We start from the raw sequence: 26,834 nt of genomic DNA, 5'->3' as shown, positions 1-26,834 counted from the left end.
GAGCGGGGTTCGGGGCGGGGCTCAGGGCGCAGCAGGTAGGGCGGGGTCCGGCCGGGGTGCCCACGCCGGGGTGGCACCGGGTGTCGCGGTGGCGGCTGGGACGGGCGTCCTCCAGCTGCCGGGCGCCCTCGGGCCCCGTCCGGAGGGAGGAGCCGCTGGGAGCCGTGCAGGGGGTGCTGCTGGGGAGTCACCTGCGCTCGGCCCCCCTCCCCCTGCCCAGGAGAAGTCTGGATCCCCGGAGGGGGACGGCTCGGCTCCCGAGGTTCCCAGGGGCCGCCCCCTCTCCCCGCGGCCCTAGCGCCCCACCCCGCAAGTGCTCAGTCCAGGCGCACGCGGGAGTCCGGGAGGGGCGCCGGGGAGCCGGCGGGCTGGGCACCCGCTGCCCACCCTGCTCTGCAGGTGCTCTGGGCTGGAGAGGACTTGTGGCTCAACCTCCTGCAGCCACGGAGGGACACTGACCGAACCAGGACCGTAATCACAGGCCCACAAGTGCCCCCAGGGTCCCGAGCAGGGGCTGGCTGCTCAGGAGGGTGTGAGTGGGTGTGCAAGGGTGAGTGGGTGAGCAAGGGCCTGAGCAAGGACCGACCGGTGAGGGCTCCTTCACAGGCTCGGGGCTGCGGGAATCAGTGGTGGCCCTTGGCCGGTGGTGGGCTGGGGAGCAAGGGCTGACTGCACCTGTAACTGGGCAAACGTGTACTCTGCGGCCTTGGGGATCCCAGGGGAGCCCAGGAAAAGATCTGTAAACAGGAGCTGCCCCTATGGTTCAGGATTTTATTTTTTTAAAATATATTTTATTGATTTTTTACAGAGAGGAAGGGAGCGGGATAGAGAGTTAGAAACATCAATGAGAGAGAAACATTGATCAGCTGCCTCCTCCACACCCCCTCCTGGGGATGTGCCCGCAACCAAGGTACAAGCCCTTGACTGGAACCGAACCTGAGACTCTTGAGTCCGCAGGCAGAGGCTCTATCCACTGAGCCAAACCGGTTAGGGCAGGGGTGGGCAAACTTTTTGACTCGAGGGCCACAATGGGTTCTTAAACTGGACCGGAGGGCCGGAACAAAAGCATGGATGGAGTGTTTGTGTGAACTAATATAAATTCAAAGTAAACATCATTACATAAAAGGGTACGGTCTTTTTTTTTTTAGTTTTATTCATTTCAAACGGGCCTGGTTAGGTTGTTTTTTTTAAGCTGAGGGTTATGCCAGTGGCCTTGGGACGGAGTCTTTAGTTTCCAGTTAGGCAGGAGGCAGTGCCCCAAGAATTCTGTCCCCTCCCACCCCTCCCCCACCTGTGGTGGTGAGCAGATAAGGCCAACCCCCAACAAGGACACCCGGTCAGGTGTTAAACCTTCTCCTCCATGTCAGCCTTGCAGTGTCTCAGAGTAGAAAGATGCCTGCTCCGTCCAGGCTTGTGGGGAGACTGTGATGCATCCCCTGGACAGGAACCAGCATGGCAGTACTGCTGGTGTCCCCTGTCCCCTAACACTGCCAGGGTCTCCCCAAGGTAGTGCCCCAAGGGAACTGGCACACCTGTGGGCCACTTGCCCTCCCAGAGCAGCACACTGTTCACTCAACCACACGCGCTGGGCTCCAGTGCCAGGCACCGTGGTCAGAGAGGAGCAGAAAATTAAAGGGCAGTGGGCTAAGAACACCAAGGCCAGACCTTTCTGGTCCAGCCCCGCCTGCTGTGCCTGGCTGAGGTGGGGAGGGCGAGGCTGTGAGGCAGCCCAGGGCATGGAGTGCACAGGTGCCTCTAGGTGACCCTGCATAGTGGCTCCCACCCCATCCCCTCTGGGGTCCTTCAGGGTCATTCCTCCCCAGCAAGCTATCTGAACCTTCCCATGAGTTTAAAGGCAGATTCCTCTCACTTACCGAAGGCTCCACTGCCGGCCTCTTCCAAGTGGTTATCAGGCTCAGGGCTCCTGGGTGTGCACAGTGAGTGGGGAGAGCAAACCGCTAAAGATAAGCCCCTAATCCACATGGCCAGTTGCTCTTCCTGCCCTCTGCCTGGTAGCTGGCCGGATAAAGTGGGGTGGTGGGCACCGGGCTGGGCTTTGGGGCGGGGAGTCTCGGCGGGGACCCTGCTGTGGTGGCAGGAAGGACGAGCACCTGCAATGGAAGGTAGGGGTGTTCTACTGGGTAAAGCCTCCCCCTGGTACCCCGACAGGCAGCTAGCCTGAGCTCCTTATTCGACGGTAGCTTTTCTCCAACGGCAGTTGGTTTGGGGTTCTCCAGGGTCATATGGAAGCCATCAGAGTAACTGACAGCAGGTGAAGACCTCTTCAGAGTCTTTGAGTTGCATTTGGAACTGGGTCCACTTTGGACTGGCTGCTTGAACCGAGTTGTGGCTCCATTCGATCCCTAAGAACCTGTACATGCATCTCAGGTGCCCTCCGATGCCTCCTGCTGGAGGGAACCTGGATGACCCTGCTGCTTGGCGGGCACAGCTGCGGGTCCCCATGGGCAGGCTGCCTGCAGGCCATGGACCGAGTGCCTGGACACAGCTCTGGGCGGCTGCTCCCCAGGCTTCCTCAACTGCAACCCAGGGCCTCTTCTAGGCTCGAGCTGCTGTGTCCCTGAGGAGCACAGGCCCCGGACTGAGGCCTGTGGGGCATCTCCTGAGCTCAGGTCCCTGAGGGGCTGGGGCTCTGGGTGTTGTCTCCACAGCCAGGAAGGTTGGGGTGGCTGCCAAAACGGCCGCACTCTTCTCACGGAGAGGCCCAGGCTCTGAGGCTCACTGGCCTTGGGTAGCAGACCCACAGACTGATAATTTCCTATGATTTCTTCCTTCCTGGTGCTCGGGGCTCACATGGAAGCCATCAGAGTAACTGACAGCAGTTTAAGGCCTCTTCAGAGTCTTTGATCCCGTGCCTGTGCTGGGTATCCCCAACTTGGGCCCTGGGTTAGAGCTCTCACAGGCTGGCCATCCCTAAGGACACCTATCACTCCATTCCCTTTCTCCATGTCTTTTTGGCTGTCTCTTGACTGCCTTCTATGTCAGTAATTTGCAGAAGAGACAAGCAGTCCTCTGTGCTGGGCACGGGAATGGAGGATGCATGCTGCCTCTGAGGTGACACCACAGTGAGCCCCAAAGGCATTCCAGGGAGGAACTCAGGGCCAGAGAGGAGCCTGTATGTGCCCTTGACCGGGATCCAACCCGGGACCCTTTGGTCCTCAGGCTGACACTCTATCCACTGAGCCAAGCCGGCTCGGGCAAGGGCCTGTGCCACTGTTAACCAGACGGGGCTGCTTGCCCTTTGGAAATTATGTGTTACCTTCTGGGATTGGGGCCCCAGGCTTGTCCTGTCCTTCTCATCCCTTTCCCCTTATTCCAGCAGGACGACCGGACTACGATCTCCTGGTGATTGGTGGGGGTTCCGGCGGGCTGGCCTGTGCCAAGGAAGGTATGTGTCCTATGTCCTGTGCCCTGATGGTGTCACCAAGTTGTCAGTGTCCCCTGGAGTGGGTGGTAGTGTTCTCCAGGGCTGGGTGGGGATGTGCCCTGAGAAGCCATGAGCAGAATTCATTGTCTCCACAGCTGGCCTCCCGGGTCCTATCACTCTGCCAGGATCACCCCAGCAATCTTGTCACTGTGCCCTGCTCCCCCCTGTACCCCAGTTATCTGTGAAGCACATGGCAGCTAGGTTGGAACCCCAAGTCTGAGTCTGCCCTCCTCAGCACCATCCCCAGGCCTCATGGGACCTCCCCATCTTGGGATATCTCTCCCACCACCCATGCCCTCCCTCACACCACTCAGCCCCCTGCCTCTTCGCTGTTTTGCAAATGCTTCCCTAGGTCCCTCTGGCCTTGTGCCATGCCCTGGCGGTTGCTCTTCATCTGCCCTGTTAGCTGAGGGGCTCACTCACCTCCCTCCAGTCTTTGTTGCTGAGATGGCAAATTGTACCCTCCTGCGTGTTCAGTTCCCATCACTGGCTCCGCTGTCCTTGTTCTTAGCCCTGGCACCATACCACAGAGATCACGGTTTGTTGTGCTGGCTGGGTCTTGCTCTCCAGATGGGCCCAGGCACCCAGGGGCACTTAGTGAAGAGGTGTGCAGTAAACGGGCTGGACCCAGAGGCACCCTGAGACATCACGCCTCTCTAGAGTTGCAGTGTGCCACTCCCCCAGGTGGGGACACACCGCCAGGGTTTCACTGTAGACCCTGGGCTCTGCTGGAGGAGCGCCCAGCAGCCTGCTCCCCAGTCTAAATGACAGCGGGCAGATGTGGGAGAGTGAAGGGGAGGAGACGGGAGAGAAACAGGGCCCAAAGCAAGAGGGAGTTGAGCAGGCACCCTGGCCATGAAACTATGGCTCCCTCGTGGCAGATACTAGGTTTTAGAATCTTAGATGGTGTAAAGGAAATTCACTCTCCACTGCTCTTGCTCTGAGGGGTGGAGAAGGGGCCCCGCCTGCTCTGAGGGCCAGGAACCTGGGAAGTCTCCTGGCTGATTTGGGGGCTCACAGAGGGACTTTAGGTCTTCACTCCACTGGACCACTGAGCCACTCTAGGGGCAGTTGTCTGTCCCTTAGAGCAGGAGAAAGCCCTCGACCTGTGTCCACTCAGTGTCATCTCTCTAGAGACGTATCTCAACCCAAAACAATTCCTGGGTCTGTCTTTGGCTTTTGTAACAGTGGCATTTTTTACAACTTTATTAAGACATAATTACCAAATCGTATATATTTAAAGTGGACAACTTGCTAAGGTTTGACATACATACACACCTGTGAAATGGTACCACAATCAAGATAATGAATCCATCACCCCTGTATTAGTGTGCTGGGGCTGTCATGACAAAGGTCATAGACCAATGATGGCGAACCTATGACACGCGTGTCAGAGCGGACACACGAACTCATTTTTTTGGTTGATTTTTCTTTGTTAAATGGCATTTAAATATATAAAATAAATATCAAAAATATAAGTCTTTGTTTTACTATGGTTGCAAATATCAAAAAATTTCTATATGTGACACGGCACCAGAGTTAAGTTAGGGTTTTTCAAAATGCTGACACGCCGAGGTCAAAAGGTTCGCCATCACTGTCATAGACCGAGCGGCTTAAACAGCAGAAATGTATTTTCCTATAGTTCCGGAGGCCGGAAGTCTGCTGTCACGGGCCAGCAGGGTCAGTTTATTCTGAAACCTCTCTCTTTGGCTTGTACCTGGCCGCCTTCTCCTTGTGTCCTCACATGGTTGTCCCTCTGCTGGTGAGTGTCTTTTTACATAAAGATACTAGTCAGATCGTGTTAGCGCCTACCCATCTGGCCTTATTTTAACAGCTCACCCCCGTGAAGACCCTGCCTTCAAGTAAGGCTACATCCTGAGATTCTGGGGGTTAGCACCCCTATTTGGGAGGGACACAATGCAGCCCATAACAACCCTCAAAGTTTCCTCAAACCCTGAGAAGTCCTTCCTGCTCCCCCCTCCCTGCGGTATCCTCCGGCAAGCTGTGATCCGTGTTCTCTCATTAGTTTGCATTTTCTAAAATTGTGTACAAATGGAATCATGCTATATGTATTTTTTTCTGGCTTCTTTCACGTAGCAGGATTACTTTGAGATTCATCTATGTTGCTGTATATATCCACGGTCCATTCCCTTTTTAAAAATATATATATTTTATTGATTTTTTACAGAGGGGAGGGGAGAGGGATAGAGAGTTAGAAACATCGATGAGAGAGAAACATCGATCAGCTGCCTCCTGCACACCCCCTAATGGGGATGTGCCCGCAACCAAGGTACATGCCCTTGACTAGAGTCGAACCTGGGACCCTTCAGTCCACAGGCTGGCGCTCTATCCACTGAGCCAAACCGGTTAGGGCCCATTCCCTTTTCTTGTTGATCAGTATTCTGTTATGTGTGTGTGTGTGTGTGTGTGTGTGTGTGTGTATATTGAATATATATATATATATATACATATATATATGCATATATATACACACACACACATACATGTGTGTGTGTGTGTGTGTGTGTGTGTGTGTGTATATCTCACACACATTTTGTTGGTTCATTCATCTGTAAATGGACATTTGGTTTGTTTCTAGTTTTGGACTATTGTGAACAGTGCTGCTATGAACATCGTGTGTGTATGTGTCTTTGTGTGGATATATGTTTGTTTTTTAAAATATTTTTATTGATTTCGGAGAGGGAGAGAGAGAGAAACATCAACACATCGACGGCACTAGGCTTGTGCTGAGTGTCTGGGCCTGGAACCAGGTGGGGTGGGAGGCGAGGGAGAGCTGGGCCCAGAAGAGGGTTTCCGCCTGTGGGCAGCACAGCTGGGTGGCAGCAGGCAGTGGGAGACCCAGGTGCAGAGCTGGTGGTGCCACTGGCCCTCGTCCTTTCCCACCCCTTCTGGGTCACATAGGCTCCTGGGGTCCCAGCCCCAAAGCAGCTCCCCAGTTGTGCCCACCTGCCCTGTCCTCATGTCATTCCAGCCGCTCAGCTGGGAAAGAAGGTGGCCGTGGTAGACTACGTGGAACCGTCCCCGCAAGGTAGGCAGCCCCCAACTGGAGCCACGTGTCCTGGGAAGGGGGTAGGGAAGGGCAGTTCCTGGTACAGAGGGCAGCTGAGCCCCTGCTTTCCAGAGTCTCCAGAGAGTGCCCTGTTTCCCTGTAAACTGCCATTATTTTAAAGTTTCCTTGTTCTTATTTAAAAATGACTCTGGCCCTGGCTGGTGTCGTTCAGTGGTTAGAGAGTCGGCCTGTGCACCTGAGGATTTCCGGTCAAGGGCACGTACCTGAGTGGCAGGTTCGATCCCTGGCCCAGTCAGGATTAACAACAACAACAACAACAAAACACACTAAAAAAGGACTCTGAACACGATTATACAGAGCAAAGCAGTAGAGCAGGGTCCCCTGGGCCATGTATGAGTTACAAACCACAACCTAAGGGGATTCTAAACTGTAGAAGAACAGGAAAGCCCTTGCCCGCATATAAATCTAAATGTGCTCTTCTCAACATACCAGGCACCCGGTGGGGCCTCGGCGGCACCTGCGTGAATGTTGGCTGCATCCCCAAGAAGCTGATGCACCACGCAGCGCTGCTGGGGGGCATGATCCAAGACGCCCCCTACTACGGCTGGGAGGTGCCCCAGCAGGTCCCGCATGACTGGTGAGGGGCCCGGCTGTTCCCAGGGCTTTTCTGCTCCTCCCGGAGGAGGCGGAGGGTTATTCATCTGCTAACCTGCAGGGGAGCGTGCTGTCCCATGGGGCTGTTCACCTGGGGCAACCTTGGACCCCAGACATGCGGCAGTGTCTGGAGACATTTTTGGTTATCACCAGAGGGGTGGGGGAGGGGTGTGCTGCTACGTCTACTGGGTAGCACCCTGGGATGCTGCTACAGGTCCTGCAGCGCACAGGACACCCCCATATAGGATGACCTGACCCCAAGGCCAGTGTTTCGGGGTGGAAGCCATTTTAGGTTTAGCAGACGGCACCTGGTCCACTGAGAGCCACACACAGGCCCCCTCGTGGTTCCCGGTGACCTAGACGCAGGGCTGCTGCCCTGTCCTGACCACTGGGGACCAAAGCCCTGTTTCCCATGAGTCTGAAGGTCCACAGCCCCAAACCTGGATGGCGGTGGTGGCCATGGGGAAGGACATCATGTTTGACCATTTTTAGAAACACCTCCGTTTCTTGGTGTTTCTGTTAACGCACTATTTGCATCTAACAGTCTGTTTGGGACTCTACAGCTACCACTTCTGTGGTGGCTTTTAACATTTTGTTTTGTGCGATAACAGGAGGAAAATGGCAGAAGCTGTTCAAAACTACGTGAAGTCCCTGAACTGGGGGCACCGGGTCCAGCTGCAGGAGAGGTACTGAGCCTCGCCGCCCCCTGGCCTTCCCTGGGTCATCTCAGACCTTGACAAGCCCTTACTCATGGGGGCTCAGCAGCAATGAGATGAGAGTCCCGGCTCAGAAGGTGGAGCGTGCAGATAAGCAGCTGGCAGGCGAGTGCCCTGGGAGTGGAGGCTGCCCTGCGGGGCGGCCCAGCAGAGCCCAGAGCAGCAAAGTGTGAGGTTCAGGATGTAGAAGGTTTAGCAGGTGGCCCCTGTTCTGGCTCCCGGCTCCCTGGGCACGGTGACGAGGCCTGGCGCTGTACGCTAGAGCAGAGGCCTGATATGATCACTCCAGCCTGAGGCCAGCAGGGCCCATCAGCCCTTTGGGATCCCCAGCCCAGATGCTGACATTTCCTGCCACCAAAGCATCTCCCATGCTTAGGGAGAGGTGCCTGAAACTGTACTTGACTCAGGCTAAGCTTTGCTCCTTATCCAGTCGTTCTGCCCTATGCCACGTGGGTCATGGAGGAGACCCACTCCCTCAGAGGCCTGGTGGCCCTCATCTGAGCACCCTTAGCTTGGTCCCAAGGGATCTTCCTGGCCATGCAGTAGGCAGCTATATTGTGCCCTGTTACCCAAGAAAGCTGAGCCAGGAGGCTGCTACCCCGGCTTCCCCAGCGGTCCCTCGGGGAGCTAGGCCACATCGCATCATTTCTTCTCCGAATGGGGCTCGCTGCTCCCCAGTGCCGTTTTCTGGAGGCATCAGGCTCTGCCGTTTGCCCTGTCTGACCCCGGGCGCGCACCAAACAGGCCGGGCAGTGGGCTGGCTCTAGAGCTGCTCACAGAAGGAGGCTGGTGTGGAATTGTGTGTCTGTCTTGCAGCTCTTCATGGGTGAGCGAGGACTTCTGTAGGAGCTTCAGGTGGGACGTAGAGGCACAGGGCTTGGCATTGGGGAGAACGCCAGGTCAAGGTGGTGGTGAAGGCTCCCCAGCGCCACCTAGAGCCCACACCACAGCATAGCCTTTGTGATCAGAGAGGGTGGGTTGCTTCTGCACACCCTGCTCCCGACCATGCTTGTGCTCGTCATCGGACCCATTTCCTGGTCTCACTGTCCCTAAAGGTTGGGGTGCTGCCTGTCCTCTGGGCACTCTTCCTTGCCAGCGGGAAATTGGTGGTTGGGATGTTTTGGGGTAACTGGGTGCACATGGGGGTCTCTTTCTGGTGGAATGTGCCTGACCCCTAGGAGAGGCCGTGCTTCTGCCCCTCCCCCGTGCTTCCCCACCTGGACTGTGGGTGGAGGACGTGCACTCTGGGCCTGCGCTCACATTTTACCAGCCACCCAGTGCTCCCTATTTCATTGCACAGGTGATGCTGAATTTGTATAGGAAATGTTTGAAAATTCTATTTATTTTGCAGAAAAGTCAGCTACTTTAATATGAAGGCCAGCTTTGTGGATGAGCACGTGGTTCGTGGAGTCGCAAAAGGTGGGAAAGAGGTGAGTCCCGACCAACCTGCCGCGGACCGTGGTGCTGTTCTCAGTAATCAGTGCTGCTGAGCGGACGAGGCAGATTCCTCTGAGGCTCCTTGTCATTCTCTATGAGGGATGAAGCGGAACATGGGCGATTCATGTGCCACGTGGGGTGACACGTGATGAGGCCACAGGGTGGGCGATCACACCCTCGCACGGTTTAGGGGGGCTTCAAGGAAACAGACACCCACAGGGTGCTTTGTAAACTGTGAGGTGCTTGGAGTTAGAGCAGCTCCCTGCCCTCTTCTGTCTGTCCCTGGACCCTAATGGGTCCCAGCTCCACAGGGCCTCTGAGCTGCTGCCCACAGGGTCCGCAGTGCCCGGCAGGGGTTGCATTAGAAGCGTGGGTCTCTGCCCTGGGGTGCCCGCTGGCAGCGGCGTGGGTGACCACAACGTATCTGTCTGACCCTGGCTTTCTTGGTGTCTTCTCAGACTCTGCTTTCAGCTAAGCACATTGTCATCGCTACTGGAGGGAGACCGAAGTACCCCACGCACGTGAGTGTCCTCGAACACGGCCTTCCCTGCCGCCCTGGGCAAGTTCATGGTCTCTGGGCTCATGTGATACACTGTTTACTGTGCTCATGTTTCCCGCCCCAGCAGCACTCCCCACTCTTCCTCTTCTTTAAAAAAGGTTTTTGTGTCCTCACTATCGTTACTTTCTATTTTCCAATTCTTCCTTGACTCCACTCTGCTGAATCAGGTCACCAGGACCCCCACACTGCTGAATCCTAAGAGCCATTCTCAAGTCATTCTTTAAAAAAAAAAAAAGTTTTTATTGATTTTAGAGAGAGAGGAAGAGAGAGGGATAGAGAGATGGAAACATCGATGAAAGAGAAACATCATTGGCTGCCTCCTGCATGCCCCCTACTGGGGATCAGCCCACATTCTGGGATAGAACTGGGAGCCCTCTTGGTTCCTGGGTCGATGCTCAATCACTGAGCAACACTGGCCGGGCTCAATTCCTTCTCCAGCTGGCATCTGGGAACCACCAGACCTATTCTCCTGTATCTCAGCGCCACTTGTTCTGTCTCCTTTGTTGGTTCTTCCTTTTCTCTTCAGCCTCAGAACATTGGAACATCCAGGACTTAGACCTTGTTCTTCCTCCTCCAAACCCAAATCTTTTTGTTTTTAATTGACAAAATTCACATACCATAAAATGTACCCTTTTAAAGGATACAGTTCAGTGGCTATTTCACAGAGTTGTGCAACCATCAATCACCACTACTTAATTCCAGAACATTTTCATCCCCATACCCAAAAATGAATCCCCATACCCCTTAGCAGTCACACCCCAGTCCCTGCTTCCCCAGCCCCTGGCAGCCACTGGCCTGCTTCTGTCTCTATGGACATGTCACATAAATGGAATCACACACGGTGTGGCCTTTGTGACTGGCTTCTGCACTTGGCATAACATCTTCAGGGTTCGTTCGTGGTGGAGCCTGTATCAGAACTTCATTTCCTTTTATGACAAATAATATTGCATTGTATGTATATGTCAGGTTTGGTTTATGCCCTTGTCCATTGATGGACACCTGGGTTGTTTCCACTTTTAGCTTTTACAAATCGTGCTGCTGTGAACATCTGTGTAGGAGTTTCTCTGTGGACTTAAGTTTTCACTTCTTTTGGATATGGATATATATATATATATATATACCTCTACCTTGGAGTGGAGTTGCTGGGTCATATTAACTCTATGTTTAACCTCCTGAGGAATTGCCGGACTGTTTTCCAAAGCAGCTACACCATTTCATATTCCTACCATACTTTCTTGTTTCTTTGCTTGTCTCATAGTTTTTTGTTGATAACAGGACTTTTCATTCTTAAATATATTTTTATTAATTTCAGAGAGGAAGGGAGAGGGAGAGATAGACACATCAATGATGAGAGAGAATCATTGATTGGCTGCCTCCTGCACACCCCACACTGGGGATGGAGCCCGCAACTCGGGCATGTGCCCTGACTGGGAATCAAACCGTGACCTCCTGGTTCATACGTCCATGCTCAACCACTGAGCAACACCGGCCAGGCAATAACAGAACTTTTCAAATTAAATAATATGTTAACTCTGGGAATCAGAGTCTCTCTCCACTGTAGGATTTTGTGTGTTGCTGTTGGATGATTTTTCTGAACTGATTTTGTAAAATCTTTATTCTTCGTTGTGTGAGGCCACTGAATTCTCTGCTCAGTTAGCTTAGTGGTCAGCTAACGACAGAGATTTCCTTAAACACTTGGACCAAGAAATCTCCCGTCTTTGCCGAGGGCCCCGTGGGCATTTTGAGGCATAACCTCCGACACTGAGCCAGGCACGAGGAGCTGCCTTAGCCCTCACTTCCTGCTGGGGCAGAGCCCGAGGTCAGCTAGAGGCTGAGAGCTCAGTGCCATTTCAGGCCTTTCTCCGGCATGTGCGCAGCCCAGTGCCGACGCCTGGCCACCTAGATCCAGGAATACGCTGGAGCTTTTGAAAGCCCCAGTGGACATCTCCGGCCCAGCGTTTCCTTTTCCGCTTTTGGTTCGGCTGCTGTGTGCGTCAGTTGTTATCCATCACTGGAGGCAGCCGTGATGTTCAGTCACTGGGCAAATCCTCCCCGGGGAGAGGCTTTCAGCGCCGGGCGAGTTCAGGGGAGGTCAGAGGAAGACCAGCCTATGGAGTGGGGTCTTTCAGGGAACCCCCGGCAAGGCCTGCCAATGGCTGCTCCTGGGGAAGGAGCTCTGAACAGGCTCCAGCTCCGTTCTGCTCTCTCCATGCTGCTCTCTCCGTGCTGTCATTTTTCAAGGCTGCCACTGAGCTGGGGGATGGGACTAGCGTACGTGAAAACTCCACAGAACTTACCATTCTTACCAAGTTCCAGCCATTTTTCTTGACTTAATGTTCCCTGTGTTGCCACAAGCCGTCGGTGAACTTCCGGAGTTAGGAAAAAGTCGAATCTGATCGCTTTTGCCAGTTCTTTTGCTGTTTTTATGTAGGGGTGGACCTCGGGAGGCCCTCAGTCCACACCCTGTTCGCTGACGTCATCTCCTGGCCCCGTCTTACATGTGGGGGCTTCTCTGTCCTCCCTGCTGAGGAAGAGGCCCCAGGTGGGGTGAGGCAGAAGGGGAAACAGGAAGGGAGGACAGGGGTTTGGTTGAGCCACATCCTCGAGGGTCTCCCAGGGTCCCCGGGAAGTGGGTGCTGCAAGCCCTGAGCCTCCACATGGGCCGCAGCAAAGGGCACAGGCCCACAGGCCCCACGAGCCTGAGGACTCCTGCCTCCTACTGAGACCCAGATGGAGCATGGACGGAAGAACAAGGACTGGTCCTGTTTCCTCGCAGACACCTAAACCCCGAACCTCCAGCTTCTGTTTTGTGCTTTTTCTGGAAATGGGGCACCGAGGGAAAAGCACACCTCTGTCCTCAGAGACCACTGGCCTTCCCTTCAGCTGTCGGGCCAGCAGGAGCAGCCTCGGGGCGGGGGGGAGCTTGTGCTCAGGGCTGGCCCAGGCTGCTTGGCTCTGAAGGATGGCAGGGTGACTGTTAGTGACCCCTCGCCCAGCCTAAAGCCCCAGGAGCCGGATAGTATAGTCATCTCAGGTCCTTTGAGGCCCCGGGCGGAGCTGCACGCAGCCCGGTGCCCTGTGGAGGGCACTGGCCGGGCTCCACCCTGCTGGGCCTCGACTGGGCAGCTGCCGATGTCTCTGTTTGCCCAGAGGGAGATGAGGCAGGAGCCGCGGGTCCTAGTCCTGGCTGTCCTGCTCTCTGACACCTCACCCGGGATGACCCTGCTGCCCACCCCCCTGGGTGCCTGCCAAGACTTGCTTGTGTTTCAGTCCCTTTGATTTTCAGACCTTTCGGTTTCCCTTCAGCAAACCCAAGAAATCCCTGGCTTTATTTTTTTTGCCAGTTGGAATCATAAACTGTTTGAAATCCATTTCCTCTCCACCAGCACATCTTACTCTCACAGGCCTGAGGGAGTGCTCGCCTGGGGTCTTTTTCTTTTTTTTTAAGTATTCTTTAAAAAAAATATATTATTGATTTTTTACAGAGAGGAAGGGAGAGGGATAGAGAGTTAGAAACATCGATGAGAGACATTCATCAGCTGCCTCCTGCACACCCCCTACTGGGGATGTGCCCGCAACCCAGGTACATGCCCTTGACCGGAATTGAACCTGGGACCCTGCAGTCCGCAGGCCGACGCTCTATCCACTGAGCCAAACTGGTTAGGGCTCGCCTGGTGTCTTTCCACTTGCTCGAGAGCCCCTCACCAGGCCCCGCTGGGATACAGGAGGACCCGTATAGTTCCTGAGCACGGCCACCTGTGCTTCCCCTCCAGGGTAGAGACCATTGGTCCTTCCCGTCCAGCCTTCAGTCTGGTGCCCTGGAAGATGGCTTGCTCCCCCACCCCTGCCTAGCTTCCCCCTCCCCTCCCCATAGTGCTGGGTCTGGAGGGAGTTGGGGGTCCTGGAGAGCGGAAAGAGCTGCTGGCCGTGCCCTGGCTCTCAGGGCACCTTGCACAGCCAAGGAGAGGCAGTGCATTCATGCTGGGCAGATGGCACACCGAGTTAGATACAGACAGGTCACCTGTCTCTAGAGGCCACAACCTGAAGAATCTATGGAGCAGGAAAGTGCACCCACAAGTGGGCTGGGTGGGTCTGGTTGTGTTGTGTCTACAAAATGGGTGTCCCCTTTGAGGAAGTCTCTAGGACAGGTCAAATGACATTCTCTCACATTGATCCTTTTTTTCTGGATAGATTGAAGGTGCCGTGGAACATGGGATTACAAGTGATGACATCTTCTGGCTGAAGGAATCCCCTGGAAAAACGTAAGACCTGATACATGCCTGAGTGGCGGTCCCCTTTGTTCATTTCTTAAACATCAGGGCCGTGTAGAATACTGTGTGGTCCTCTCTCCTAGTGCATTCCTCCCGTCTCCCTGAGAGGAGGACAGAAAGCTCATTATTTGTGCCCTGATGGCACATGTGTCACCAAGTGAATCGAATATTGTCTAGGGCAGTGGTTTTCAAACAGGGTTCCCTGGAGCCCCAGGGTTCCAGTGGGTCCTGTCAGAAACATCAGAGAGGAGCATTCATTGAGGGAAAGAGGGTCAGGTCATCAGGAAAAGCCCTCAGCCCCTCTGGCCTCAAACTTTTCTACTTTCACCTGGTTCGTACCTTGGATTTCCCTGAGATCTGGCAAAGAAGGTTCCAGAAACCACATCCCAGTTGTGGAAATGATATCTGTGAAGCATGTGAGTGGTTTTATGTTTCCCAAGCAGGTGAAAATGCACTAAGTTCATTTCCTGCATCCACAGAGCTGTTCTAGGTCCATAGAGCTCCTGCCTGTAGGTTATAGAGGGGACTTCATGGTCATGCCAACCAAAAAGGCCACCAGAGGGCGACAGAGGCTTGGTTGTGACCAGCACTGGGCTGCCTGGGGACTTGCCTACAAGGAAATGTGGGTGGACATGTGTGCACAAGCATAGATATGAGGCGTGTGTGTGTGTGTGTGTGTGTGTGTGTGTGTGTTGTGTACATGGGGAGTGTGCGCATGTCATGGTGCTCTGCTCACCACCATCATTGCCTGTTCACCAAGCATCTTTGTTCAGGGAAAGGCTGGATTCCCTTGAATGGATATATTGTAATTTATTTTATCTTTTCACGGTTCTGGAGCATCTCAGTAGTTTCTCTTTTTTATTGTTATAAAATGTTGCAACAGGACCTTTGGTGTTTTTCATTGTTATAAAATGTTGCAATGGAAACCTTTGGTGTGCATCTTATATACCATCATAAATACTACTTCTTCTTCTTCTTTTTTTTGGTTAATCCTCACCTGAGAATATTTTTCCATTGATTTTTAGAGAGAGTGGAAGAGAAGGGGAGAGGCAGAGAGAGAGACACATCGATTGGTTGCTTCCTCATGCGCCCCGACCAGGGCTGGGGATTGACCCTGCAACCAAGGTATGTGCCCTTGACCAGAATTGAACCTGGGACACTCTATCCACTGAGCCAAACCGCCCGGGGCATAAGTGCTTCTTATGTGTAACATATACCTGAGGGTGTCTCACAAGTAGAAACCTGAGGTCCAAGGCAGATGCCCTTCACACCTTCACACATCTGCTGACATGCTCCCTCCTGGCGGGCTGCTCCCTGTTCTACCTCCTCATGTGGGCACCAGCTTTTCCATTGGCATAAAAATGAAAGGAGCCTCTCCTGCCCCCATCAGGGGAGCACCAGTGGCTTCTGCCCGTGGGTCCCTCCCAGCATCTGCGCTCAGGCTCATGCAGGTTTGTGCCCCTCTGTCCATCACCTTCCACAAGCACCCCCAGGCTGTGGTTTGTCTTTTGACTTACAGGTAGTTTTTCATGCAGAAATTTTTAATGTTTATGTTGTCACATTTATTCCTTTTTTCTCTTTATGCATAATTTCTGGGTTTCTGTTCTTTTATCTTGGACTATCCAGTAGGTTAAACATGACCTGGTTTTATTTGCATTTGCTATGATTAGTAACCTTTTTGTGTATTTGTCGGCCATGTAAAATGGAGTATCTGTATGTGAGTTTGTGTGTGAATGTCTGTGTGCCTGCGCGCGTGTGTGAATTGTTAGCTTGGTCCTTGGCCTGCTTTCTATCTGGTTTTCTTTTTCTTCTCTTATCTCTTATCTTCCAGCTGGTTTGCATATTAGGACTGTGATCCCATGTCGTTTATGTTGCAGGCTTTCTCAGCTTGTCATGTCTTTTAACTTGTGCAATGTACAAATGTTTTTTTTAATGTAACTTAGATCTCTTTTTACACTTAATGGCTTTTAGATTTATTGCATGTTCAGGAAGGCCTTCCCTACCCCCAAGATTTTTTTTTTTCTTTAAAAAAAAAAAAGCTTCTGTATTTTCCCTTAGGGCTTCCACCCTTCAGCTTTGCCTTTGTGTCCGGGGTGTTTGCAATTCATCTGTGGTGTGGTGGGGTGGTGACCAGGCTGCTGGAGTCCAGCATAGCTGGCCGCTCAGCCCCTCAGGCCCATCTGAAAGCTTCATCCAGGAGTTGAGTCCCTGCCCTGCCCTGGCTCTCAACTCCGCTTTTCCTGTGGCATTGGCGAGAGTGCCTGGCATCAGAGGGGTAGGGTGGGAGGCCCGGGTGCGGTGGGTACCGGCGGCACGCGGCGAGGTGGTCCTGGCTCGCACTGCTCCTCTGTGGCCGTGTGCTGGGGGCCGTGGCCCATTCGGCCAGGAAGACACGGCCCCAGATACTTTGGTCAGGAAAGAAACTGTAGTGTTTATTTTCTTCAGAAAAGAAAAAAAAATTTCGAAGATTTTTTTTTTTAAACAAGCTCTTTCGTTTAGAAGGAATCTAGGTATGTTATTGTTTAAGAAAAAAAGTGTTTGCAATGTATCAGTCACCCGTTTCGTTCTGAGCATGATTTATGTGAGGAAATGGTTTTTTTAAAAAATTAAGCTGGAGATATATCCCTGTACGATGCTTCTGTGAAAATGCAGCTTTTGTCCGGTGCTGTTAATGCAAGTTGTAACAGTGTGATATGGGAGTCAGTGTTTACATGTTACATTCCTCCGCGCAGTCAAAATAAGCCCGCGGGGTCTACAGTAGCATTTCTGTATTTTATCAGCTTGGGCTGGGGCTGAGGGGGAGGCCTCTGCTCACACTTGGAGGGGCTGTTTCTGCCAGATTTATTTGCCTTATAAATATTCCCCGTGTTTATTTTAACTCGCCTTTAAAATGGAGCTGAAATTAATATGGACCCGAGGGCTGCCCCCTGGCCCCAAGTGCCTCCCGTCACCGGGCAGGACTTTCTACTCGGCCCCATCAAGGAGGCCAGGCTGGTGGCCGAGGGTGCCCGATGCGCCGGGCCTCCCCCGGCAGCGGGTACTCTGTCCTCTGAACAGCTCCCCAAGGCCAGTTGGAGGCTTTGGGTGGCACGCCAGGCCCCAGCTTCCCATGGATTCTGCTGCATATACAGGCCCCCCCTCTTCCCTTCCTGTGACGGGGCCTGGGCAGCACGAGACCTTCTTCCATGGCGCACGGTGACCAGTAGCTTCAGATCTGGCACGTAGAGCCCACGGTGGGGCCTGCAGCTTTCAGCCTCTTGCGTTTACTCCGCCACCTTTGTTGCTCTTTGGACCCCCACAGCCACAGTCCTAGCCTCGTGGGCAGGTGAGGAGACCCTTTCGTCCTTTGCTTGTGTCCAGGTCTGAGGAGCCCAGGGCTAATAGATGGCAGAGGGGGTGGCCCAGCCCAAGCCCAGTCGGAAAACAGAGTCAGCACCCTCACTACACAGCTGGGTACCCGATTTGGACCTCCTGGAGGTGACGCATCCCGTGTAGAGGACTCCAGCACGTGCAGCGTGAGTTCCCGAGTTCACGGGCAGGACCTTCGGAGGCCAGGCGGGCTGGGCCAGCGCGTGCGGGGCCGAGGCAGGCTGTACAGGTTGGCGTCCTCAGCTCTGCCGCCTGAACGCCAGCTTTGTGTCCGGCTTGGGTGCCTTTTCCATTATTCTTGTTTCTTTCTCTCTCTTTTTAAAAAAATATATTTGTATTGATTTCAGAGAGGAAGGAAGAGGGAGCGAGAGATAGAAACATCAATGATGAGAGAGAATCATTGATCGGCTGCCTCCTGCAAGCCCCCTACTGGGGATCAAGCCTGCAACCCAGGCATGTGCCCTTGACTAGGATCGAACCTGGGATCCTTCAGTCCATAGGCTGATGCTCTACCCACTGCACCAAACTGGTTAGGGCCTTATTTCTTTATTTTTGTGTGGAAATGCAGGATGGGTTGAAGATGTATGGGTGATTCTGGAGGAAGGAAGGTGTCCTCTGGGCTGGCAGGGGAATAATGGCTGCTTTGGGGAGCTGTCCCTAACCAGTGGAGGAAGTAGGGGCACAGAGGGGGTACACAGCCCTGCCTAGGGAGGCCCAAGCCCTGCATGGCCCGTCATTCAGCTGGGCAACCCCTGGGCAGGTGGAGGGAACATGGAAGGGGAGAAAGGGGCCCACTCCCCACAGCTCCTGGAAGGATGCAGGTACTGGGGTATCTAGACCCAAGTGCCCCCGAAGCAGCCGGGTTCCACCTTGATCCACGGCCCCAGGATGTTTGCTTGCTCACATGGAGGGCCCTCTCCCCTGAGAGGCCTTTTGGCCCCAGGCAGCCTGGTTGGGACTTGGGCCCAGCCACCAACCTGCTCAGGCCCAGGACCATCTGGTCCCTACGGGTTGCAACTGTTTGCATGCCTTAAGGGTAGGCAATCGGGTCACTGTACTCAACCCCCTGGGCTTCCTGGCCCAGCTGCTCAGCCCTGCTGCCTGGGGCTCGCTCTGGGCTTGAGGTCAGTTCTCTGCAGACCTGGCTCTGAGCGAGAGCTCTCGGCTGATATCATTGTCAGAACTTTCTCTAATGGCCAAGAGGACTTGAATGAAACCGGAGCCACCTGGGACGGCTCTTCTCCCTTGTGGGACCCACCAGGCAGCAGAGTTCCCATGTCAAGGTGGGACCCAGGACCCTGTGTTCCCACTGCCACTCGGCCGCCTAGGTCTCCTGGAGTGTCTGCAGAGGGAGGCGCTGCCGGCCTGTCCCGCATGGCCCAGCTCGCTTGCCAGCCGGACTGTGCGCTGCCCTGCGGCTGCTCCACAGCCTGACCTCTGTCCTTGGGCTCCAGCGAGCGTGAAGCAGGGAGAGTTTGTGACTTGGACTGCCTGTCAGAGGAGGTCATGGGAGGAGCTTTTGTGTGACCCTTGTTGAGTTCAGAAGCTGATTAGGTACTGTAACCGCTTTTCCCTCTTCCTAAGAGCAGGAGAGAAGAATGTAAATTTTATTTTGCGAGCCACCATAGCCATTAATTTAGGAAAATTCACTGCAGCTTCATTTTTCATTTTCTGCCCGACTTCCATATTCCTCTAGCGTGACACCCTCACGTCTAGAAAGGGAGGTGAGCCAGCAGCTTGGACCTGGCTACCGGCTGTACAGCACTGCTGACCACCTCCCTGCGTGTCCCTGGGACTAAGTCGTGGAGGCCTCGGGCTGGGGAGACTCCTCCTCAGGGCGGCAGTAGTTGTGGGGCCAGCGCCCGAGGTGGCATCCGTCATGGGGCCAGAATGTAGAGATCCGCGCCTGGTGGAAGTGGGCCCAGCAACAGGCCCTGAGGGTGGGAGGGGGCTGGCCCACACGGGGGAGGAGGCCTTGGGTCCCCCGCCCCCTGTGCTGCCTCCCTGGGGGCTGCTTGGCATTTCCTGCGCTAGCAGGACTGCCAAGGGGCCAGGTGCCTGCCGCGAGGCCCTCACTTTGTGTGGGTATTCCCCTTGGGGAGCAGAGCAGGGCCTTCAAACTCGAGAGGCAGGTGGAGAGCGCTTTAAGCCAGGGCTTCCCGGGCCTGAATTAAGGCTTTTGTTTCTGTTTCCCCCCATTCAGATCTTGAACTGTGATTAGGCTAATCCCGCTGTAGCTACACCTTCGTGTAAAATGTTTGCACACCGAAAGGCACAGAGAGTAGGACTGCTCAGAGCACAGGGAAATGGAATCGGGGCCTCCAAGGGCATGTGGTGACTTCCGGCGTAGGCTGATGGCCCAGTCCTGGGCCTCCTAATGCAGAGATAGGCACATTTCCAGCCCACAGAAGCTCACTTCTCCCTCCCCCAGGTGCAACAAGCTGGCCCCCGACTTCTGCTGCTGGCACTGCTGTCCTCCCCTGGCCAGCCAGGCCAGCGTTGGTCACTGTGACGCGGCACCCAGGCTCAGCCCCATCATCCTCAGACCCCTATCCAGGCCGAGCATGTCCTCAGTGGCCAGTGGAAGCTGGTCTGCAGTTTCAAACTTACCAATAAAGACGAGATGGCCCCCTGCCTCCTGGCACTCTCCCCACTCATGACCTGGAGGCTCCACTTTTGCTCCATCTCGTTCTTACTTGAGTCCATTCGAAGGGGTTCCCTGGCCGAGTTCTCGGATCCTTCGTTCTTCAAAGAATAAGCATTACTTGACAACTTGGGGTGCAGGGTGGAGTGAGAACCAAGATGGTTGATAATCCTGCCTCGTGAAGGCAGGAAGCGGCCCAGAGCCACCCTCGGCACATGTGGGAGGCCTGCTTTTGTTTGTGGGATTTCAGCTGCACACATTTGGTCAAGGACAACCCCTTCGGAAAGGCCTGCCTGGCTCCTGCCTCCTCCCAAATATGCCCCTGTTGGCGACTCAGAGCTGGTGGCCCTGGGGCTGGGGGCACCATAACTTTGAGATGGGAGTGGGAGGCCCAGTGTACTGAGGGGTGCCTGTGGGAGGAGCTGGGAGTCAGCGCCTGCCTGCCCTGTCTCTCCATCCAACTCCCCATCTTTAGTGCAGGAGGGTAGGGAGGAATGTGGGGGCTGCAGAAACATAATGTGTTTGCCCAGATCAGGAGACCACGTTGTATACAATGTGGCATGAGGTCTAGAGCTGTCTGTAGGCCACAGGCTGTGGACAGTCCACTCCGCATGACGGCCCACTTTTATAGAGACAGGGAGGCTTGGAGACGAGCAGGGCAGGCCATTTGGAGGACAGAGGGGTTGCCCTGGTGGTCAGCACACGCCACTGCTGCTGCTGGAAGCAGGGAGCAAAGTGCACTCGCTGTGTGGTCAGCACTGATGCTCTGGCTCAGCTTTGTTCTTGTGTTTGGGGCAGGTATTCAAAGTAGCTAAAATCTGTTTGTATCGTAATTTCATATCTTAAAGAAAAGCTTATACCTTCCACCATATACATCAAGTCCAAAAAAAAGTTAGGTCTTTTGGAATTTTGAAAACGTGCCTATGCATAGACATCTAGGTGACACCCCACGGGTGTAGGAGTCCCCTCGGCTTCCCCGTGCACTGAGCTCACTGCAGTCTCCCAGGCGTGACTCCATGGCTCTCTCCAGCTCCTGAGAGGAAGCCATGTGCCAGTTGCTTCTCTCAGGGCACCTGCAGGAGTGTTCCCCGGGATCCGCCACTTCTTGAAATGGAATTATATCATTAGTACCTGGCGGGATTAGAGCTGACATTAGGCTTAGCCATCCTTACATCACCTCCTCTTGTTCAAAGGCTGAAGCAGTGATCTGACAAGCCCACCCACACATCGCCTCCCAGGCTGGGAGTTTTCATTCTGCGTTAGGTTCCGTGCACGCGTGCATGTGTGAGCATGCGTGCAAGTGTGTATGTGTATGCATGCCAAGCGTGGAGCTGAACTGCGGGAGAGCGTTTATACTACTATGGCAGGTACTTTAAACGAGTCTGCTGGGTCCCTGTGTCCTGTGTCTGCCTCTTCTCCCAGGCACCCTTCTCCTTGCTCAGAGACGCTGGCTTTCCAGGCCCTGGGCCGGCGTGTGCTGGGGCTGGACAGGCAGGTGTCAGCCTTCCGGCCTGGCCTTCCCTGGTCAAGAGTGTTCTGCCCATAGACGATGCTTTCCAGGAGCCCCCACCCACTGTGTGGTGCCCTCCCCATTCTGCAAAGTGTCCTTGTTTCCACCCCGGCTGCAGGAGGTCCAGAGAGACCCCAAGGCAGAGCTTAGCTGAGGAAGAAGGAAAACCCTTCTGCTTCCTCGAACTGGGCTTTTCCCAACAGGCCCCTGGGTCCATGTGGTCCCACTTCCAGGGCCTTTCATGGGACATGTGCTGTTTTGTCACTGGCCACTCACATCCTTCACCACCAGGCAATTTTCTGATCCAATGACACTGTTTGTCATGTTGTATTTCCCACCTGCAGCCTCTGGGAAGTGGGTTTTGTACCTTGGGACAAGCTGTTTGAACACTCGGCCTCAGCTGACTCGCCCGCAGTCACACATCAGCTGAGTGCCTTGCACGGAGGCTGAAGAGCCCTGTCCCCATGGCAGAGCCCCCCCTTGGAGCAGCTGCTTGTGTGTGACGGTGGGCCACGTGTGAGACTCACTTCTGCTCTTCTTCTCTGCGTTCATTCCTAACAGGTTGGTGGTTGGAGCCAGCTGTATCCTTTGATGGCGTGCAGGAGACCAAGGGCCAGCCTGCGTCCCGAGGGGGGAAGCTCCGTGCCCAGAGCCCTCCCCACCGCTCTCCCTCTGCCCAGGAGTACACTCCGCTGCCTGGAAGCAGGCACTTACAGGGCCACTGAGGGCGGATGACCTGTGCTCAGGGGACAATTTTAGGCTGACCTTTGAGTCTAGGGCTTCCGGAGGCTGTTCCTGAGCCACACACTGAGTGGCTGAGGCAGCTGGGCCAGCTGGACGCAGCCGTGAGGCAGGTGATCCTCCCTGGAGAGCAGCCCCACTCGCCCAGGTCTGTTCCTTTAGAGGGAGCAGCAGACCAGGGGGGTCAGGAGAGGAGCCACAGGAGGCCCTGGGGTCAGGAAGGGGGTCATTCTGGGAGATGAAAGTGCTGGGACTGCCAGCCGAGAACACAGGCCAGAGCCGCTGCCTTGTGTCTTTCATGGACGGGGCGTTTCCTCTCCATCACCACTCGGACCCCACAGAGTGGGCCTCATCCTAGAGGCTGAGATGAAACTCCGGGGAGTCTGGACAGATGCCCCGTGGAGGCAGAAGCCACCCGGCCCGTAGGTGCTGGAGGGAGCCCCTCCCTTGTCCCCCACATTTAGAGATGGGGGAGGGGTGCTCTGCGGCTGGTGTTGGGAGACTCCTTGGGCCGGCTGGGGGCTGGTGGGACGTGGGCTGTGGTGTGGGCCCTGGGGATCTCGCCACGTGGCTCCCGATGTCGTGATGGCTAGCGAGCACTCCTTAGCTTGTCTCTGGCAGACGTGGCCCTGGAGTGCGCCGGCTTCCTCACCGGCCTGGGCCTGGACACCACCGTCATGATGCGCAGCATCCCTCTGCGGGGCTTTGACCAGGTACAGCCCAGGCCCAGCTCCCACCCTGTGGTCTGCTCACACCAGCCTGTGGCCCCAGCCCAGGCAGGCGCAGGTGTGGGCTGGGAGCCTCTCAAGTGTGTGGCCCTTGAGTTGAATGAGGAGGTTGTTCATAAAACATAAAGCACCTGCCAGAGTGGAGGCAGGGTTGTCATGTCGAGCGTGTGGCAGCTCTGGGCGTGCCGGGCCAGCCTCTCGGGCCTCGGCGGTTCCATCAGCAGGTGTATGGCAGCAGAGGTGCTGGCCCCGCCTCCTTGCTGGGGTCTGATGGGGGTGCCCCCTCAGCAAGGGGAGCACCAGGCAAGGAAGCAGGTGGCAGACTGGCGAGGCCCTGGGCGGCCACTTCAGAAGATAGCAGCTCCTGGCCACCTGCCATAGACTGAAAGACGGAACCCGAGAGCCCTGACGAGCACTCGGTTACCGGCCGTGGGCAGTCCACCCTGAGCACCCGGAGCATCAGTATGGCCTCTGAGGCCTCATCGCTCACATGCCTTGTACAGGGGCAGTGCCAGCTGAATGTGCCCACTCCTGACCGCTGTGTGGCAGGAGCCAGAGGGCCATCTCACCTGTGCAGGTTGTCCTCACGAGGGTCTGGGACGCAGACACCCTTGCCGATGGCAGATGCACCCATGTGAACAGGATGTTGAATGTTTTTAACTAAAAACTCTCCAAGGAAAGGTCACCTGTTAAAATCCAAGCGTGGGGTTGTTACGATGGCAAACCCCCCGTGCCTCCCCAAAGAAGATAGACAGCCCCTCATCACACTGTCCCACTGGCCCTCAGTGTAACCTCCGCTCCTGGGCCTGCCCTGCCCTGCTCGGTAGTGCAGAGACTTGCCCGCCACGGAGGGCCCACCATGTGCGCAGAGGCCCTGAGTGCCTGCTGTGGGGACAGGCCTCTGAGCCCCGGGCTGTGGGGAGAATATACCAGGCAGCAGACAGAAGCCACGAGGAGGCCACACGGAGGAGGCAGGAGAGGCAGAGGGGACTGCGGGACCAGGGCTGCAGGAGGGCTGGCCTTGGCACTGAATGGAGGCAGAAGCTGGAGACAATGAGAGGGGGAGTAGTTCCCAGAGAGGGGCCAATGGAGGGAAGGAGAAGAGGCTGGGTCAGGCCTCCTGAGGGGCTGGAGTGAGTGAAGCTGGGCTGGAGGCAGCGCAGCAGGGGAGGCGGTCAGATGCCTGGGCACAGTCCCACTTGGAGGCAATGGGATCACCCAGGGGGGCCGGGAGGGGAGGGAGCAGGCTCCAGGTGTGCCCTGGGGGAAGGACAATGGCAAGGCCAGGCGGCCAAGGCCGTGCTTCAGCAAAAAGAGTCCGTCAGAGCTCTTCATGCAGCCCCAGTGGCAGGCCGGGCGATGGTGGACCTGCACTTAGCTCAAGGGGGCCAGCACTTCCCCTCAGACTTTGACAGGGATGTCCAGGCGGCCAGGAGTCCCGAGGGCTCCAGGAAGGGCAGCCAGCCTCCCTGCCTGCTCCTGTGACGGGTGCGACAATCCCAGAGAGGCGGGGCTTCTCCTGGTGTCCGCGTCCCTGAGTGAGCTGGTGCATCTGAGCAGACAATAGCATTTAAAGTGACTTACTTTCTCCTGAAAAATGAAGCTGTGGCTGACCGCGCCTTGGTGACAAGCCCCACGGTGGCTCCGGAACTAGGCTTCCCGTCTGCAGCCTGGGAGCTCGGGCTGGGAGCAAGGAGCCCTCTCTGTAGATGACTCGCCCCCCAGCAACACCCACTACCCCTGCATTTCTTGGTGGGGAACAGAGGGCCCACCTACTGTCCCAGCTCCCTGCTCCATGAGGGAGGGTGGGGAGCCCCCAGGAGAAAGGGGTGCTTCTCTGCCATTACTTTCAGTGGAGACAGTTAATTAGCATCTACAGAGCCCAGAGGTCAAGTGCATCCTAACTGAATGGCTCAGGGGTCTCTGGTTTAGAGCTGGGGGCTGGGGGAGGGGGTGCCCTATGATCTCCTGGCTCTTCTTTCAGTTCCACAGGGAAGAAGGGGGCCCGGAGGTGGGGGCGGTCTGCATGGGGCCATGTAGAAGAAGGGGGCCCTGAACCCTCTCTTTGAAGAGACCCCTCTTATCCCCACCTCAGGGCCTTTGCAAGGAGGCAGGCGGCTAGGTCCTCTCTTCCTGCTCAGTCATCAGTAGCTGCATTTTCACTGCCACCTGGTCCTCATAGCCTTTTCCTCGGCTTTGCAGCAAATGTCAGCCTTGGTCACGGACTACATGGCTTCTCACGGAACCAGGTTTCTGAAGGGCTGCACCCCCTTGAGAGTGAAGAGGCTCCCGGACAACCAGCTTCAGGTCACCTGGAAGGACACCGCCTCTGGCAGGGAGGACATGGACACCTTCAACACCGTCCTGTGGGCCATAGGTAAGGTGTGTGAGCCACGCGTGCGCGTGCAAGAGTGCACACACGTGGAGAGCGTGGCACCGCCTCCCCCTCCCACTGCCTCCAGGGGCTCCCTCACCTGCTGGCTCTTAGGTGGGTTGGCGCTACAGTGCACCTCTTGGGCCGTCGTAAAGACTTGTGCGATTGCTCCTGATAAACTTCCCAGTGGGTTGCTGGGCGCTCTGTAGGTCATCACATGCTATGGGGGGCCATTATACCGGCCTTTCCAGAAGTCACACTGCAGATTTCCAAAGACAGCATCCAGGGACAGGACAGAGACCTGAGGCCTTTCCCGGCCAGGCATGGGCTGTGTTCTCATCCTCCAGTGCTCTGAGAGGCTTTGGGGCAGCTGTTGGTAGGGCAAAGGCTGGGCAAGTGTGGCTGCTCAGAACTCGCCCATTGCCCACCTTGCCAGACACACTCCCTCCCAGGCGGGGCCCTCCCTGCACTCCTAGGCCACCCTGAGGAGGAGGGTGGAGAGTGTGGGTGTGGTGGGGGAAGATCCTTGCTCAGGGCCTGGACCTGGGCTGGACTCAGGAGGGGAATGGGCTTTGAGGAAAGGCCTGGAGCTGGGTAAGGAGATCGGGGCCCAGACACCATGCCCTCGGGAGCCTGGTCTCTGTGGGACGCTCTTGCTGTGGCTTCTGGGGTTAGAGTTGTTTTCCTCATCACCCGCCAACTTGCATGTTAAATCGGGGTCTTGCTCACCCTTGATGTTTTCAGTGTGAGGGTTTTTCTCCGCCTGGTCAGTTGTCCTCTTCGGTGAACGTGGGCTGGAAATCCATGTGGCTAACAGGATTGTCATCGGGCTCATGCCCATGAAGCACGTGGGTACCGAGTGCTCAGAGGGCGTCCGGTCGGTGTTGGCTAAGACCTGGTGGCTCGGTTCCCGTGCACTTTGAGGTGGGGCTCCAGGCAGGAGCAGGTTTGCATCACAGAGTGGGTTTCTGAAAAGCCTATTCTCCGAGTTGCTCAGAGTGATCGGAAATCACAAGGGGAGCTGAACTCCAGAGGAGTCAGAGCTCTTCACTTTGGTGGTCAACATGAGCAGATCTGAGGAACAAGGAAAAGGATCGGAAATGCCCCAGAGTGAACTTAGTGCCTCTTCATCAAACTTCAGTAAATTACCAAAGGAAATATTCTTGATCCGATTGTAAAAGTAAACTTTAAGTAGGTTTATGCTGATGAACACTGAAAGATTGTATAACTGTTCAGACCCAGAAATGTAAATTGACCTTTAATATCTTAAACTCCGCTCTAAACTCGGAGGCGCATGTTTCTCTCTCCCATTTGTACCCCAGCACTAGCCCTGCGTCTTCTGATGTCTCTGTGCC

General features: G+C 55.3%; 1 protein-coding gene across 3 annotated transcripts in view; it reads left to right on the top strand.

Annotated features, from left to right (window-relative positions):
* The first annotated feature begins 6 nt into the window (after positions 1 to 6).
* Positions 7 to 26,834, top strand: part of TXNRD2 (thioredoxin reductase 2) — a 44,946-nt gene continuing 18,118 nt past the window's right edge. For 2 of the 3 annotated variants that reach the window (XM_006099547.2, XM_023763199.1), the window contains exons 1-11: positions 7 to 35; positions 3,338 to 3,406; positions 6,438 to 6,494; positions 6,969 to 7,113; positions 7,742 to 7,816; positions 9,198 to 9,276; positions 9,742 to 9,804; positions 14,034 to 14,104; positions 22,198 to 22,217; positions 22,999 to 23,090; positions 25,308 to 25,482. In XM_006099547.2, coding sequence (XP_006099609.1) covers positions 7,028 to 7,113; positions 7,742 to 7,816; positions 9,198 to 9,276; positions 9,742 to 9,804; positions 14,034 to 14,104; positions 22,198 to 22,217; positions 22,999 to 23,090; positions 25,308 to 25,482 — 661 coding nt within the window. In that variant the 5' untranslated portion in view covers positions 7 to 35; positions 3,338 to 3,406; positions 6,438 to 6,494; positions 6,969 to 7,027. The other variant, XM_023763198.1, reaches the window with a different exon arrangement.

This window comes from Myotis lucifugus, unplaced genomic scaffold (assembly GCF_000147115.1).
Source record: "Myotis lucifugus unplaced genomic scaffold, Myoluc2.0 scaffold_276, whole genome shotgun sequence".
Lineage (NCBI taxonomy): Eukaryota > Metazoa > Chordata > Mammalia > Chiroptera > Vespertilionidae > Myotis > Myotis lucifugus.
This window is presented reverse-complemented; position numbering and strand designations above follow the sequence as displayed.